Source organism: Marmota monax, unplaced genomic scaffold (assembly GCF_021218885.2).
Source record: "Marmota monax isolate L192 unplaced genomic scaffold, Marmota_monax_Labrador192_F-V1.1 WCK01_AAM20220418_F8-fsc00020, whole genome shotgun sequence".
Lineage (NCBI taxonomy): Eukaryota > Metazoa > Chordata > Mammalia > Rodentia > Sciuridae > Marmota > Marmota monax.
The window spans coordinates 17,101,006-17,119,721 of record NW_026692912.1 but is presented as its reverse complement, the minus strand read 5'-3'; the positions used below and the strand labels follow the sequence as shown (position 1 = coordinate 17,119,721).

The window sequence follows — 18,716 nt, the reverse complement described above, 5'->3', positions numbered from 1 at the left end:
ACAAATATTTGGGCCATGAGTAGAGTACCAGAAAAGCTCTTCCCCTATTTTAATATTATTTTCAAAAATGTTATAAATAAAATCATTCTCAAAGGGAGGAGCTGTCAATAATTCAGAGAACATGAATTCATTTATCTGTCAAGAAAACCCTTGACCTCACCTATAGAAGTGAACTGTTAATGCAACAAGGCCCTGGGTGCATTCTCAGCACTGAAAAAACCCAAAACAGAACAAGACAAAAAACAGAAAAAAAAAATTGTTTATAAAAGAAGCAACTATTTTTGTGATGAGTCCATGTCACAGAAGAGTTGTGAATTCTAGGTGGTAGAAATATTTTTAATTCTTTGTAATAATTTTTTTTCTTAAAAAAGGGTATGTTGCCTGCAGTAGACATTTGACTACTTAGCAACAACCAGGTGTGAATTATTGGGTTTCCAGAAATACTGTGGTTGGCAAGGTCATTTTACCTTTTAGGAATTTGCGTTTGGGGACAGTAGTGAATTTGTATCATGTTGTTACCAGGCTCCTAGATCAGGATTGACAAAATATTGCTAGCTGGCCAAATCTTGCCCAGGGCCAAAGTTTTTGTTTTTAAATGACCTATGAACACTAAGATTTTTTTTTCTTTTACCCTTTGTAGGGCTTATAAAAAAACAAAGAAGACTGTGACAGAGACTCTTAAGTAGCCCACAAACCTAAAATATTTACTGCTAACCATTTAGAGAAAAGGAGTTGCTGACTCCTTTAGGTTGTAAGTTGTGTGTGAAATGAACCCAAAATTCACAGGGAAACTGAAATTGATGTAATTCCAAAATGTTTATAGTGTTAGGGCTTTTCTATGAAATAGTGACTTACCTCTTGAATCCAGAGAACACATTTTTGGTGGCAACAGGCGTACTTTGATTGAAAGCTGCCTTGTGCAACATGACAGATCATCAGAGTAAAATGACTTCTGTACTGTGTGGTATCTTGGAATGTTTAAACCTCTTCCGGTTCCATTGTTGTTCATGGTTTATCTCAGGCAGCCTCAGGTAAACATTAGCCTCTGTATGTTGCAGCAAAATATGCAAAGCGAAAGAACACATATCTATGACATTGAATTATTTTCTTTGATTTTATTTTTTTCTCTAAAGGGACTCCCCCACCCTTGTTACAAAGTTTAAATTCCTTGAGTGTTAGATTTTAGAAAACTTTTTCAAATTTCAGTAGGTTTTCATATCATCTTGCCTTTTGACTTTGTAATGAGATATCATCAATCTATTTTGATTATATAAATTTCTTCAGTCTTAAATCCTCCTTATATCTTTCTATCAAAATCTGTAGGCTGTGAGAAATAAAAGTTCTGTAAATAGAGATGACTGTTTAGTGAGACCTTATCTAATCAACTGCTAAATAATACTCTCTCAAAAGTGGATTTGATATTTACACTTCAGTTTTCATATTCTGCTCACAATGTTTGTTGATGGTGTCTAACATCCCCTGGCACTGGATAAATAAAGCCTATTATTTTCTTTTCAACCTTTTCAGCTATTATTCTCATACAAGAGCTAATAAGAAGGTTAGGTATATTACCAAACTATGATCCTGTTCATCAGAAGAAGCTAGGAATCTTGATTAACACGCCTTGTTAACTGATGATTTCAGTTCCATACTGGTAGTGCTAGAATAATTTGTATAAACCAAGCAGTACAGATTCCTTATTTTAGCACTAAGACTTACAAAGGCTTCTTTTAGCAGCCTTTAATTTTGTACTTATGTATGTGACATAGCCTGTGGCTGTGATAGCTACTGTGAATCTGCAGTTGTTTGGGGATGAAAGGAGGAGGCAGCTGGAAACTCGGTAGCTACATCTAGCTGTCTACCTAGAGAAGGCCTTGATTTCAAGTTTATCTAAACAAGCTCGACTAATCCCAACTATCTGGGGGGATCCACTGTCAAAACAAGCAGCGTGGCCTGGAGGCAAACACAGCTATACAGAAATGAAGGCTGGGGCTTCCAATACTCTGATGACTGCATACTGGAGGCTTTTTTTTCCCCCTGAAAGAGGGTAAGAGAGGTAGAATTTGCATAATGCCTTTTCATTGGAAACTTTTGGAAAGCTGACAGACCTCCAGCTTATAGATCTGTAGCCACAATACACAGTCTATAGGAGAATCCTTGAATGACCTAACCATATTGAAAGAAAATATAAAAGCGTCCAAGTATAGCCAAGTGAGAGAGGAAAAGAGGCCGATGCATTGTCTAACATCTGCTGTACTTCTCGTTAGTTTTGTTCTTTGCTATTCTGTGTGGACTTTGGAGAAGCCTAAGACAGCCTAACATGAATCCTATAATCTTCCTTCTGAATATTTATGTAGCGTGCCAGCTTCTAAGCTGTCCTTTGCGTTTTCCTACTTCCCCCTCATTTTCATGCTCTCAAATGAGGCCAACATTTCAAAAGCTAAATAAATGTTTGTGAATGTTTATAAAAGATTTGCATAAATTTGTCCTTGTCTGACAAAGATCACTTTTTTCTTATGCCAGTTCTGAAAAATTTTTTTTAAGGTTTTGGTGCTTGTCTTGACAACAAAGTCCTGCATCCCAGAACAATGATTGCTGATTAAGTGGGAATGCAATTGTGACTGAATAGGCTTTCAAGATACTGGCTAAAAAAACCCCATCATCTGAAGGCTGAATTATAGAATTTAGAAAATATTATCAAAAGTACACATTTAAATCAATTTTTCAGTACCGTATCATTAGGTAAGACAAAGAGTCTCACAAATTAAAAGAAAAATATAGCCACCCACGGTTTAAAAAATTCTCCCACATAAATTTTAATAATTGAAATGTTTCAGTAACTCAGAATATCACCTTTCTTTCCTACATTTGAACATATTTAAAAATAATCTTTAGACTGTTAGGTAGTTTTTGGAAACCGTGAGTCTCCCAGTGGTACGAGTTAATATGGTTACTGGGTTGGTGATGGGAGGGGATTACCAGGCAGTCCTTTAAGACATCTGAATGCTCAATCATACCTTGAGAAAATCCAAACTATATGAAATATGTGTCAGGACATAATTATAGGACACATAATACACATATATACAGAGTACCCAGATATTTGTGCCACTGATGTGTTTGCTGAATTCATTTATCTTTTAAAATTAGAATAGATTTTGTGGAGTGGCAGGGGAAGTTGGGGGTAGAGGTGCTAATTTAGTTCAGAGATATTCGAAGATTGGCAGGAGAGAGAGGTAACAGCCAGTTCTGTTAGTCCTTTAGTTGTATTGGTTTAGAGGTTTAAGTTGTCATTAAGGCACAAACTAGAGCCACTTCTCTGACACAGTTTTTATCACATCTGCTAGGCTTATGTCCCAAGAGGAGACGTGGAGAGCAGTGAATTCAGCACGGGCCCATTATCGACTGCTTTTTCGTGTGTTGTAAAAGGAGTGAGACCTCAGGGAGGCTTGGAGCCTCCTCCCGTGTAATGTCCAAGTCAGATTTGAAGGACTGGTGGCAGGAAAGCTTTGGCCTTGGGGTGTGAATTCTAAGAAATAGAGGCACAATTAAGTTTAAAAAATTCAAGGACTTTGAGCTTGATAATGAAAGATTTTTTTCCTAGACTAATGTGAACAGAAAAGATGCCCATCTGTGCACATTTTTGTGTGCATTTAAAATATTTAAAAGCTGACAGCTTTTAATATGCTTACAAAATAGTATTTCTATCAGTGCTCTTTTTTCTTTCTTTTTTTTTTTTTTTTTACTCCCGCCCCCCCTTTTTTTTTTTTTGATAGTATCTTCCTGAGGGCAAGTTGCTTCTTCAGTGAAACCATGTTTGCAGTTTTACTGTTGGGACCCTATTCCTTTGGTATGTGCTGACTTGTAGCCCCTCTTCCTCCTCCTTTTAAGAAATATTGAAAACATGCCTGGTCAGATAACAGGAATTAAAATGATTAAGGAAATGCATAAGACAAAAATATTTTTGAGTAATAATAATAGATCTGAGGAATTATATTATTGATGCCACCAAATAGTAATTATAAGAGATGGTAACCAAATCAGTTGTTCATTTGTTAAGTATTTGAAATAACATTAAGAATTTTATTGGCCTTTAATACTTTGTAAATAAAGCTCTCATTTTCAACCCCTTTGATGTAAGGTTTAAAGTCAATAAAAAGAAATCTTGGAATAGAGCATGTTATATAATATTGTGATTATGGAACAATTTTATTTTAGGTAGTTTTTGAAAGAAAGGGAAGGATGCAAAAGAATAATTTTGTTAAAAAGTTTTTACTTCGGACTTCAGAAGGTCATGGAGATTGATATGTAAAAATAGTTCTAGGGATGGCTCTTGTGCTGTTGTATACCTTCCTTTTCTGCACTTAATATCCTTGACAATTTAGATATAAAGCTTATTTGATACATGATTATAGAACATGATGATTTTCTTTATTTCATAGTAATTTTTTGAATTACAATATAGTAATGCTTTGAATTACAACATGTATTCTGAATAATAGGTAATATACAGATTACTATAATTATATACATGACTCAAAATCAACTAAAGTTTATAAAATGTAAACTAGGAGTAAATATTGAATATTCCTATCAAGGAAAGGAAGCAGACTCTGTAGCCTTTGAGCCACATTGTTAGAAATTTGACCCAGCTTTTATGTTTGGTATTGAAAGGTCTTTCTGTAAAATTCTTTATTCAAAGCTTCTTTTTCTCACTGAACAACAACGAAAAAGAAAAGTTGTTTTTAGCCAGAGTATGGATCTAGGATTTAATTTGACACTCAAAGTGAAGGTGAAAAATTATATTTCCTGTTTTCACATTTAGGAAACTTCTGATCAACATTCTTGAACTTGTTGCTAATTAAGCTTCCAAGATCTTCTGTTTTCCCCTTCTTAACCATTTAAAATCTTTGTTTGCTTTCCCTCAAAGTCCCTGGTTTTAACTTGAAATAGCTTGAAGTAGAAATTTTGTTAGCTTTTTAATGTTTGGATTTGTGTGTGTTCTGTTTTTAACTTTCAACTTGAGTTTTAAGATCATCAATCAAAGATTTTTCTTTCAAGTCGGTGGCACTGCTCTCAATTGCAGGACTTAGAGGGTCAGCATTTCACTCATGCTATTAAAAAAAAAAACTTAGAAAGAGAGTATTTTAGGAATTTGAGCTCCACGGATCTTTTCATCACATACCTACATTTTGAAATGAACAAATAAATTAGATAAGAAACCCAGGAAATGTTCTCCTACAGTTTCCCGCCTCTCCCTACTTTGCTTTCTTTCTTTTTTTTGGGGGGGGGGGGGGGATAAAGGTAAATTATCTATTCCTCTATCAGATTTCAGCAAACCACAAAGAGGCTAATTGTGGCTTTATATATTTCAAAATACTTTCACTTATTTATGCCTTTTATTTAAATGTTTTCTTGCACACATTTTTTTCCACTTTTGAACTGTAAGAATGTGGCTCATCTCCCCACATTCTATAGCTCCATTGGACATTATGATCAGCTTGTGCTTTTATCTTTCAGATGACATTTATTTGTGAGGTATATATGTCTGTGTATGACTGGCATTTGTTTTCATCTGCCACATAATACTATTTTTTTGTAAGTTTCAGTGAAGCAATGAAAACAAAGTATTGGACATTTGAAACGAGCTGTTACAAAATTGCCTATACTCCCTCACCTTGTACACCAAATTCAGAGCAAATTGGTAAAAATCTCATGATTAATAATGCCAATTAACTTCATTGAATTTAGTTTTCAAGATTTTGCTTCCAGATAGGATCCTATAATGGATAATATTATAAATTTAAACCTTTACCTTTACAGGATTTTTAAGAGATTGGCTTAGTGCCAGTACATAATCAACTTTGCCCAGATTGGAGCAAATTCCCTTGATGAGCTTTCTGACCAGATGAGAATTTGTGTTGGGTGAAATGAATCAGGTGTAGACTGAAATGAACTTTGAGTTCATTTCTGAATTTCATTCGCAAGTGTGTCCAGGGTTAGGTGTTTTAATTTCATATTTTGGTTCATATTCAGGCATGGGGTCTACTTGTAGGCAGAGCTTTGTAAATGTTGTTGCAGTCTGCCGTTTAATATATGCTCAACTGAAAGGTTTTTCTAACTGCCTGCCTACCACAGTTCCTCCCTGCCCCCTCTGCTCCTGTTTCTTCCCATGTGAAGTATCATATATTTTGTTAGGAAGAAAAGCCCTTTTGGAAATTGCCTATTTCATAAATTGTCTGGTGACACAAAGGGGTTGAATGCTATCTTCTTGTCTCATTTATTTTGAAAACTTTGCTACTGAACTCACCTTAATCAATGAGCTCAGTGTTGTCTCCAATAAGTTATGTGTTGGATATATTGATTGGGAGGGATTTTAGAAAACCCGTCTGGGGTTTATAATGTCAGCAGTGTTTTGATTATGAAAAGAGTTGGAACCTGGGGACATGGAACCAGGTGGCGAATGTCCTAAAGCCAGTGGTGACATGGTGGACTGGTTCCCTCCTGGGATCTAGTTCATGCCCTGCACTTTAACTGTGGTGACTGGCTACTATAGATTCACTTTTTTTGCTCATTAAAATGTTAAAGAATCAAACTGTACATAGAAAGATTTGTGAAAATATAAACTTGGGAATTGATCTGGAGAACTGGCACACAATCCTTTCCACCCCTCGTCTTCCCAATGAGGTCATTTACATTTCGTCAGCTGTGCTGCATCTCAAGATCCGATTTATGTGGCAGTACTTGAAGTTGTACTGAGGCTGGTTGTCTGAAAGAGCTTGTGTTTCAAGGGAGAACAGAAAAATTGCCTTCTATGAAGAAAGTTCCCTAGCCAAAGATGCAGATTCTAGAGAGAAAAAGAGGCTGGTAAACTGGTTTAATGATCGTTTCCCTAGTAAAGTTGATATTGAAAGATTCTGGCACACTCTGCCATAACTAGAATGCTCAAAATAAATTTAAATCAGGGGTTAAAAACCCCTCCCTCCCTTGGAGAGTGGCCTTTTCATATTTGAATAAGTGAGTTTTTCTTTTGTCAAAGAGGATGAGGTAAAGTAATTGAAAGGAAAGCATTGGTCTTAAGAAATGTGGTTTATTTTAGCAGTTTTTATTTACAAAGAACAGGCTTGTTTTCACTCCCTCATCTTGTCCTCCCCTTCCCAAACTGAGAGGTAGATATTTCAATTCTGATTGATATCATGTGTGAATATGCCTAGCACCAAGTTTTCCTCTGACAGCACACCATCAACTAGTTTGACTTAAATTGGAATATCAAGCTCTTGCAATATCACAAACATGAAGAAACATATTGTAATGTACAAACATGTGTCTATATTTGCCTATATTTCCTTTTCTCACCCCCCCCCCGCCCCATTGCTTAATTAGACTTATAACTATTTTCTTAGGTAAAAAAGGAAGATTGATGGGAGATGGGTTACACTTAATCTGTTTGGTAGTTTGATATTCTTTCTAGTATTATCTGACAAGTTCAAGATTGCTTTTTACTCTTGACAGTAGAAAGTGGTAAGTAGTTGTTATATTATAGTGAGTAATAAGTTGGGCTTATTAGATTTCTTGACTGCTGTAGGGCATGATGCTTTCTCATAGCCATGGGGGTCCTTTCTTTAAAAAATCTTTGAGGCCTTTTGCCAGCATAACTCCAGCATAGAGTAGAGTATAGAAGTGCTTTATGCACCTAAAACTTTTGAGGGGTAAAAGATAACTGTCTTTGTAGCTGATATTGGCAGTGAGTGAGAGCTTAGAACTGAATTTTAAAGAATAATGAAGATAAGAGATACTTTATGATGTTATTTGAAAGTTGACATAGATTTTTTTTGCAAATAAGTCATGAGTTTTGTGTTTGTGAATTATAGTCTATTTTCTAATTAACTAAAACTTAAAGTGACTGTTTATATGATTTCTTTTCCAATACTTGATGTAATGACATCACACAGAAATTGCTCTTGAGGTGATTCTGTGAGACTAGTTATTGTAATTTATTTAAACAACTGGTTTAAAAGCAATATGTATGGGCCTCTGAATACCACATTACAAAATTAAATTTTTTATAAGTAATGCCTCTTAGAATATGCTGAGGTATTCTTATCTACTTTATTTTTGAGTTTTCTATTCATTATTCTTTCATGACATGCCTTAACAGTGCTGTGATACACATAGTACCAGTTCAAGATGATATTAAAAAATAGGATATGCTCAATTGAATTATGTAGGCGGAACATGCTCTGGCAGAGCAAGTCAATGTGCTTTCTGCTTCATTGAGTGGGTTATTAGATTGATGTGGTTTATTTCTTGAATGATAGAACTGGTTTTAAAAATAAATGAAGCGAGAAGCATCAATTCAGTTAGCATTGATAATTCATTATTATTGGTTAGAAAAGTGCTACATTTGTAAACCGATCTTTAATTTATCACTTGGATTAGGATTTGCAGTGGGCTGGTTTGTTTTAATTTGAACCAGCTTCTCAGTGATTGAAAAATGTGTTCTTCATTTTGTCTTGGAAGCTAGGATTTTAAATAGTTAAAAAGCAAATCAAATGCATGAAAGGAATACTTTTTAAAAAATTTATAACATTGGTCTATGAACATATGATAAGCACAACTGTGGGCTATCAAAGCCTGCAGTTAAATTAAGTCAAGCTAAAGAAAGTCCTATGAAGAACGTAGTAATTACGTGTGTATATGTTTATATATGTGTTTAGCTATGTGTATATATGTGAAATGGGCCTGTTGGGAAAAGCCCCACACCACTATACACTATGTCTGATGTTCCAGTGTTTATTTTTGTCTTAATGTAAGAAGATTGCCTTTTATGAAAACAAATCTTTGAGATGTCACTCTACTTTTTGTGTCTCTCTCCTGAATATTGTGCTTGGTTTTATTTACCTTGATATTTGTTTAAAAAAAGGTTTAGACTGGTAGTTTGCTTTAGATTTCCATAAATTATAAACAGGTAACATATTATGATAATGGTATTTAAATAAAAATAGTATACACTTAGAGTGGTTACAGTTTACAGTTTGATTCCAAAATTAATTTCTGCCCCAAATGGCAACTTCTTTGTAAATGAAGTTTTGAACTTTAAAATATGTAGTTGATAATGTTCAGGGACAATTATCTTCAAGTTGGCTTTCTATTCTGCTGTGATTTGGCCTATTGATATTGGGAAGTATTGTCTAATCCCGGCCTCCTCTGTTCCTAGGTAACAGGCAAAAACAGTGCCAGCAACAGCAGCCCTGCCAGGCCAAACCCATGTGGCTCAGTGTTATTCACTCTGATCCATATGGTCAGGCTGGAGATGGTCCCTGGAGGGGTGTTAACACTCAGCAACCCAACCGCCTCCCTCCCTTCAGAGCTTTCCTGCATGGCTCCTGCTGCTTACCCATGTGTGATTCTTGATTAATTTTTCATTTTTAATGAAGTTTGATCATGTTTATTATTTCTCATGATTGACTGCCTGGTACTCCTCCCATGTAATTGATAAAGCCCATATTTCTTCATCTGTCTTCTCTTTCTTCAGGGTAAAGTTGTTAGATTGTGCTGTGGTTAATGTTAGATTTATTGGTCCCATTAGATGTATAAATTATCTCTCCTTCTCTCCACAGGAAGTTCTACAGACTTTGACCAAGTTTTGTTTCCCCTTCTATGTGGACAGGTAGTGTCAGATTTTCAAACTTTATTAGCAAAAAAAAAGTGTTAATGAATCTGCTATAGAAAATAAAAACCATACCATTCTTAACATTCTGTCTGTTTAACCATCATTTTAAAACATCTGAGTTCCAAGGAGAGTTGTTATATTCTCCTTTCCTGGGGATTTTATAGACATTATCAAAAAGTTTAAAGCTTAGAGCTTTATATTGGTTAGTTTGTGACATGTATTTTATATTGCATTAATTTTTTGATTTTGGTTATCAGACTTAAACCATGATTAAGAATGGTTGGTGTTTAATCCAGGGCTGTTTAATTTTTATTTAAATCTGAATATATTTGGCTTAAATAATATTATCTTACTTTATGATCTTATGAGTATTGTATAGATTTTGTTTTCCTAGACTTCACCTTATAATTTAAATTAACACAGGTCTATCTTGTTTAAAGGTATTCAGCTAATTAAAAGGCATGTTGCTAAATAGTGTTTTACATTTTGTTTTGGTGGCCAAGAATAGTAATATCTCTGGGGAAATCAGCATTTTTTATAGGTTTCTAGACTAAAAAATACACAAACATCTAAACATTTCCCTAATATTTACATTATGATAAACTGTTTCTTGAAGAGGTACAAGTATAGGAACTCTTAAGGTAAATAAAATAATCTGAGGGTTTTTGTTGTTGTTGTTGTTGTTTGTTTGTTTTTGAAATAAGCCATTGTTTAATGGTAACAATTTTAGTAAAGCTTTTTCTTCTATTTTATAAAAACTATAATTTACTAATTATATTAGTACAGTGAAAACACAGTGATCTTTATCTTTTTTCAGGAGATATCCCTCTGTTTTTCACTATAGTTGAAACATTATGTTTTGGAAGCATTCATTTGTTCTTGATTTTTGCCTTTTCTTCAGTCTTAATGGAAAATTGAATTACAAAATTGTACATGATGTTTTAAAAATCCCACTTTTAGTGACAGGTTATAGGAAATAACCATTATAAGTAATTTTATAATATGTTCCAAGAAAGCTATAAAATGTGCCCATCTTCAGGAAGGTTCTATTGTGTATTTCAGTGTACCCAAGCAAGGCAGGATCCGAAGGATTTTAGTCTTTTAGAGTACATGTGGGTAGTGTGCTGCTTGTTGTCCCCCACCTCCTGCCCCTGCCCCGTAAACCTAAGTAGTGTGAGATGGGAATTGGTAGCCAAAGGAGTTTTAAAAAGTACTAAAAAGCAACTCTGGAAGGTTGCCAGCCACTTAATCACTGCTCTCCCTGGTTCTAACATGTTATTTTTTAAGCCAATCAACCATTGTAGTATTTCCAGACTCAGATCTTTTTAAACCGTGGTACCAGGGATGTTTTAGTAGCAGATTGATGCTCAAAACAGAGTATCCTTAATTTTATGAGGGTCAGTCATTGTAATGAGAGTCCTCTTGTATCTTCTTTATCCTAGTCCTCCTAAAAATAGCAAGGAAGTAGGGTTTTGTTTAGAGATGTTTAATGCAAACTTCACATTTATATGTATGATTTAGTGATGCATGAAATCTCCTCCAGTCACTTATAAAATGTATTACAAATTATGGCAAGGACATATTTATACAAACTAATAAACCGAAATGTTTTAAAAATGTAGTTAGATGTTTAACAAAGGAGAATTAAGAACACATTTTTAATGTGATTTCTTGTTAGAGTAGTGATCTGTTTTGGCTAGGTGTTCCTTAATTGGCTTTGTAAACTAATTTTGGAAGATAGGCACAATGAAATTGTCTCCCTTTAACCCCCAACACATACCACACACACTTCTGTTTCTCTTGCTTACAGTACATGCATACCTCTCTGCTCACCTACCTGTCTGGATGATTACATTCTGACATTGAAGAAAAAACAGTTTGTTCAGTGATAATCCTAAGTCTTTTTTATTACCAGTAATGTTGGGAACCTTTTCATTGTCATCGGAAACACATTTTTCCTCTAAAATGAATTTCTTCAAATTACCCTCCCCTAATCATGTTCCTCATGTGGTTTTGATAAAATGACTTTGGAGACAGAGTTATCCTTTTATGAATATATTTTATCCTTGCCATGTTCAATAGTTTTTCTTACATTGTATTATATTATATACCCAATGAATATTGATAAATTCTATTGATACCAGAAACAAAAACCCACCCACTGTGTTTTGGCGACTGTATTTCATCTCTTTTGTTTCCCTGCCTCTAACTTTGACATATGTTAATGCAGAAGAGATAATCATAATTAAGTTCACTTACAAGACATGCAAAGGATTTAATGTTACAATTTTTTTTTATTAGTTTGCAGTTAGCAGTGTCAAATGGATATCTCCAGATTCAGAGGCCCACAAAACTCCCTAGGTGTGTTTATGATATTGTTGGACTTAGAAAATATGCTAGCATGGGAGATGAGCAATGCCCCAGGTGATTGCATTCAAAAGAGAAAGCTTTCTAATCTTTTTAGTATCTGTGCTTTTCTACCCTAAGGAACAGTAATACAACTCTCTGACATCTCTAGTCTATATCAAGAGTGGGATTTTCACAGTCGTCATCAAATCACCCGTTAACATTGACATCTTGCTGTCTGTCTCTTGTGTTTTAAGATTTTTCTTTCTGAAACTAGGACTTATGAAAAATAACAATGCTAGTAACTCTTCAAAGGAAAGTGCATTCTCTTGTATTATCTCATTTTATCATCCTGCCATAAGAGGTAAGAACAAGTACCATTATCTTCGTTTGAAATGAAGTGTAAGTTGTGGGGAAATTGTGACTTATCCAAGGTCCTTTTAGGCTACCAGTGCATCCCAGATTCCCATCCCCGCAATGAGTACATTTTTCAGTAGATCACTTTGTGGGAAAGGGCAGTCACCAAGCATAGAGGGAGGAAAGTAGCATTTGCGCTCCTAATTGATTCTAGTCACTGTGCTGTACACTCTTGTCACTCCCTCACTTGTTCTTTCCCAGTAACTATAAGAGATAGGTGTGTCCCTCCTCTCCCCAGAAGAGCAAAGGAAGGGTCAGGATGTAGCATTGTGTTGGGTAATGTGCAGGATATAGAAATGGTCTCAGACTTGGAACCCTGTTCTCCATGTGTTTCCCAGTCTAGACCAAGAAGGATTATGAAGGCATTTTAAACAATATTCAAAAGGATGGGAGGTTATAGAAGACTGAGATGGTCAGAGAAAACTTGATATGGTGGGTGAGACTCATGTTGAGTCTGCCAGGCCAGCAAGAAGTGGATAAGTGGAAGGGGGAGCCTAACTAACACCCCATATGCACTGCAGAGCAAAGCAGAGGAGAAACTCCCAGTGAGATGTTCAGCCAGAGCAGATGGAGCCTGCTGGGGAGAGGGTGACGTGTACCATGATAGCTTGGGCTCTGGCCACAGGAAGCCTTGAAAATGTGTGGGAGCAGGACTGCAAAATTTTAAAGCTGAAATTCATCTGGTTCAAGCACCCCATTTTATGGAAGGGAAGCCAAGATCTGCAGAGGGGAAATGACTTGCTTATTGTCACAACTAGGTAATTACAGAGCTGGGAAAGAATAGGTACATCTATTCCCAGCCCAGAGTTTTTTCTACCCTTCTCTGTCTTTGAAGCTTTTGGTGGAGAGGAGTAATGAAGTATCTGTGCTCAGTTCTCTGTATTGCTTTCAAAAATTTTCATTATTATTGATAAAAGCAGTCTCTAAAAGACGTGTCCCATTCCATATTGTGGTTGGTACTTCTTTGCACTTGACAACTGACACCCAGCTTCAGGTAGTCAGAGCACTCATTGGATGATGGAAAAGCTATTGCTTTCCATGCTTGTTCTTATCCTCTTTCAGAACTCAATCAGTTACTATTCAGTTGCTTTGTGAATTATACTTGTACCCACCAATGACAGGAGCGTGAAATGAAATGACATCATCTTTTTAGGGGCAGAGGCACCATTTAATGATTTAGGATGTCACCACAGATGCAAATGTGGTTTAAATGCTGCTTATCTTTTTTTTTTTTTTTAATTTATATATAACAGCGGAATGCATTACAGTTACATCTGTAGAGCACAATTTTTCATATCTCTGGTTGTGTATATAGTATATTCACACCAATTCATGTCTTCATACATGTACTTTGGATAATAATGATCATCACATTTAATCATCATTAATTACCCCATGCCCAGTCCCTTCCCCTCCTACCCCTTTGCCCTATCTAGAGTTCGTCTATTCCTCCCATGCTCCCTCTCCCTATCCTACTATGAATCAGCCTCCTTATATCAAAGAAAACATTTGGCATTTGTTTTTTGGGGATTGGCTAATTTCACTTAGCATTATCTTCTCTAACTCCATCCATTTACCTGCAAATGCCATGATTTTATTCTCTTATTGCTGAGTAATATTCCATTGTGTGTACCACATTTTTTTTTTTATCCATTCATCTACTGAAGGGCATCTAGGTTGGTTCCACAGTTTAGCTATTGTGAATTGTGCTGCTATAAACATTGATGTGGCTGTGTCCCTGTAGTATGCTGTTTTTAAGTTCTTTGGGTACAGACCTAGGAGAGGGACACCTGGGTCAAATGGTGGTTCCATTCCCAATTTTCCAAGAAATTTCCATACTGCTTTCCATATTGGATGCACCAATTTGCAGCCCCACCAGCAGTGTATTGAGTGTACCTTTTTCCCCCCACATCCTTGCCAGCACTTGTTGTTGTTTGTCTTCATAATAGCTGCCATTCTGACTGGAGTGAGATGAAATCTTAGAGTGGTTTTGATTTACATTTCTCTAATTAATTGCTAGTGATAATGAACATTTTTTCATGTGTTTGTTGATTGATTGTATATCATCTTCTGAGAAGTGTCTCTTCAGGTCCTTGGCCCATTTATTGATTGGGTTATTATTATTATTTTTTTTTTTGGTGTCTAGCTTTTTGAGTTTCTTTATATACCCTAGTGATTAGTGCTGTATCTGATGTGTGAGGGGTAAAGATTTGCTCCCAAGATATAGGCTCTCTATTCACTTCATAGATTGTTTCTTTTTTTTTTTTTTTTTTAATATTTTTTAGTTGTAGTCAGACACAATATCTTTATTTTTGTTTGTTTATTTTTATGTGGTGCTGAGGATCGATCTCAGGGTCTTGCACATGCTAGGCAAGTGCTCTACCGCTGAGCCACAATCCCAGCCCACAGATTGTTTCTTTTGCTGAGAAGAAACTTTGTAGTTTGAGTCCATCCATTTCGTTGATTCTTGAATTTAATTCTTGTGCTATAGGAGTCTTTACTTGTCTTTTTTTTTTTAATGTATCTGTTATATACTAGACTGACTTTCTTTCCTTCTTTTCTTTTTTCTTTTATCTCTTCTTTTCTTTTTTCTCCTTCCTTTCTTCCCTCCCTCCCTCCCTCCCTCCTTCCTTCCTTCCTTCCTTCCTTACTCTTTTTTTCTTTTTTCTTTTTTTGGTACTGGGGATTGAACTCAGGAACACTCAACCTCATCCCAGACCTTATTTGATATTTTATTTAGAGACAGTGCCTCACTGTTGCTGAGGCTGGCTTTGAATCTGCGATCCTCCTGTCTCAGTCTCCCAAGCTGTTGAGATTACAGGTATGCACCACTGCCCCCAGCTTTTTTCTTTTTTTGGTACTAGGGATTGAACTCTACTCAACCACTGAGTCATCCCCATTTTTGTATTTTATTTAGAGACAGGATCTCACTGAGTTGCTTAGCTAAATTGCTGAGGCTGACTTTGAACTCTGTGATCCTACTGCCTCCGCCTCATCTCCAATTTCATCATACTTTTTCAGTTATACTATACTACCTCCATTAGTCCACCACAGTATAAAGCAATCAAAAAACATATTTTTTTTTAAATTTCAAAAGCAACATATGTGTTTATTGTAGAAAAGTGGAAAATTCAGATAACTTGAGAAGCCCATGTAGACAACATGATTAGCACGTTTGTGTTTGTCTTCATGGCCTTTCTTCTTCTTTCCACTTCCATACTTTTACCCTGCTCTGATTTTCAAATGAGACTCCATTCAGCTCACTTTAGTCTCATAGTTTTCCTTAAAATATCGGTGCAGCTGTGAGCCCTGTGATTATTTTGACAGCATTAGATAACAGCAAAGCCACTGGACCTTGGTGGATAGAGAGTTAGGAGTTACAATAAAGAGATCTAGATTTATTTTGGGTGCTACCACTGATTTGTGCTTGAGGCAAGTGACCTCTCTGAGGGCTTTCATGTCTTCATGGATAAAATGAGGGCATTAAATGAGTTCTTTACTCTTGTTCTGGTTTTGATGCTAATTCTAGAATTATTCATATTTACTTTGCCAGGCTAATGTAGGCAAGAGAGTAGACAGATGTGTATTCTTTTTTAGAATTTTCTGGTGGGTTTCTCATCTTATATCTGGCACTGTGACCTAATGTCGATCCCCAGACTGGAGTAAGCGTCATTCTCACCATTTGGGTCGCTGAGCAGGAATGGTGAAAAACTTGAGGCTTAGGTAGATGAAAGGTGTGTCTCTGGAAGGAATATTGAGACTCGTGGAACAACATGTTGGAAGATACGGTGTATCTTTTTGTCCAAATTTCCTCTTTGATGCACCTTAAATATCATAATACTATCACAAACTGTATGATTTTTGCTATACTTGTCCAAATTGTTCTCCATCTGACAGTTGGATAAAATTTTTGAAATTATAAACCAGACTGTTTTTCTCTTGATTGAAACTGTTTGATGGCTTTCCATTACCTTTACCAAAGAAACAAAAAACCAAAAACTCCTAATTATTTACCATGACCTATGAGGCACTCTGCATCCTCTGTTGTTTGCTCTATGTATCAGCTTCATATAATACTGCTATTTTTTTTAAACTCCTGTGCATCTGATGAAGCTTCATTTCTTAACACCCCACATGCACTGAGAGAGAGGATGGATTGACAGTACATAGCTTAGCAGATAACTGATTAGTAAACTACAATATGTAGGGGGTAACAAAATGTTTCCATTTTACCTCTTGAATTTTATAATTGCAAAACAATGATCATTTTTGTTGGGTCTTACTATACCTGGTATGTTAATTACTTTGTATTATTTCTAATCCTCAAAAATACTCTGCAAAGTAGTTTTATTCTGATTTTACAAATGAGGTCAAAAAGGTATGATAACTTATCTATGTGAGTAGTATATCTGGGATTCTAATCTAAAGTCCAGACCTTAATGTTCATCTTCTCTCTCCTGCATCATTTGCTTCTGCTTCTGTTGAATCATTCGTAACAGGTTATAAACAAGTCCTAATGTTCTGCCTTCTTAAAAATAATATTCACCATTGACTTTTTTTTTTAAGAGAGAGAGTTTTTTTAATATTTATTTTTTAGTTTTCGGCAGACACAACAACATCTTTGTTTGTATGTGGTATTGAGGATTGAACCCGGGCCGCACGCATGCCAGGCGAGCGTACTACCGCTTGAGCCACATCTCCAGCCCCTCACCATTGACTCTTTATTGCTATTCAGTTACCACCTGATTCTCTACTTTTTTTTTAAAGTATTTACTTTTTTTTAGTTGTAGGTGGACACAATACCTTTATTTTATTTTTACGTGGTGCTGAGGATCGAACCCAGTGTCTCACGCATGCTAGACAAGCACTCTCCCTCTGAGCCACAACCCCAGCCCTGATTCTCTACTTTGTGAAAGAGTTATCTACACACTTCAGTTTATTTCTCAGTAGTCTTCAGCCTTTCTCTTGCTTCTTTCATTCAAGTAGAGCTCTTCCTATTAAGATCATTTGAAACCTCCATATTATTCAATGCTATAGACATTTTTTTCTCTTCTCATCTTGATGCATGGATACAGATTATCTGTCTCTCTCTAGTTTGTTTTGTCTGCTGGTCCTTCTTTTTTCCTTGATGGTCTTTCTCCTCCACCTATCCTTTCAACTGGTGTTTCTATGAATGAGTCCTGGATGCTCTTCTGTTTCTTTGAGCTCTTTCCTTAAAGTGATCTCATCTTTAACATGGTGTTAAATACCATCTGTGTGTAGATGATTTCCAAATTTATAGCTCCAATCCAAACGTTTCCTCTGATTTCCTACGTAGTATGTTCAACTCTGTACTTGACATTTCTATGTAGATGTTTTACAGGCTTCTCAGACTTAACATATCTCAAATGGAACTCTTGGATCTCCCCCCAAAACTTAAGTCTTTCCTATTATTGAATGGTAATATTCTGCCTCTTTGCTTCTTAGTTTTCAGCAAGCCTTTCATTCCTACTTGCTGATTATAACTTGAAGTCTCCACCTGTCTCCATCTCTTTTCCCCCTGCATGAGAGTTAATGTTACCTGGACTACTGCAATAGGCTCCTGATTATTACCTCTGCTCTGACTTGTGCTTTCTTCCAAACTGTTCTCCATCTGACAGTTGGATAAAATTTTTGAAACTATAAACTAGACTGTTTTTCTCTTGATTGAAACTAATTGATGGCTTTCCATTACCTTTACCAAAGAAACAAAAAACCAAAAAAGTCCTAATTATTTACCATGACCTACGAGGCACTCTGCATCCTCTGGTGTTTGCTCTATGTATCAGCTTCATATAATGCTGCTTTTTTTTTTTTCTTTAATTTTCTGTGCATTAGCTCTACTGGTACCATCTTAGTTCCTCGAACATGCCTGGCTCCTTCCAGCATCCAGAATCTTTGCACAGCTCTTTTATTCATCTGAAGCACTCGGGCCCTTGCTTTCTGAATGGCTGCTCCATCCCTTTTGTATTTAGTTCATTATTGTCATCCCTTAAAACCTGCTCTGACAGACCACATTCTCTTAGTCCTCTCCTCCTCTGTGTTTTCCTCTTTGATGCACCTTGAATTTCATAATACTATCACAAACTGTATGATTTTTGGTATACTTGTTTATTATTTCTCTCCAACCAAATACTAAGCTCTCTGAAGGCATGGACCGTTTATATTTTTAACTGTTATATATTGATTCATTGGTAATAGTTTTGCCTCCCTTTTATTGTTACAGTGCCCAGTGTAGTTGTAGCTCAGTCTGAAAATGGAT

General features: G+C 35.9%; 1 protein-coding gene across 15 annotated transcripts in view; it reads left to right on the top strand.

The window, feature by feature from the left end:
• The window catches only part of Dennd1a (DENN domain containing 1A), a 512,715-nt gene that overhangs the window by 150,621 nt on the left and 343,378 nt on the right, over window positions 1-18,716 (top strand). For all 15 annotated transcript variants that reach the window (XM_046451690.2, XM_058581714.1, XM_058581715.1 and 12 more), the window contains one exon: window positions 9,621-9,670. In XM_046451690.2, coding sequence (XP_046307646.1) covers window positions 9,621-9,670 — 50 coding nt within the window. The remainder of the gene's footprint in view (window positions 1-9,620; window positions 9,671-18,716) is intronic.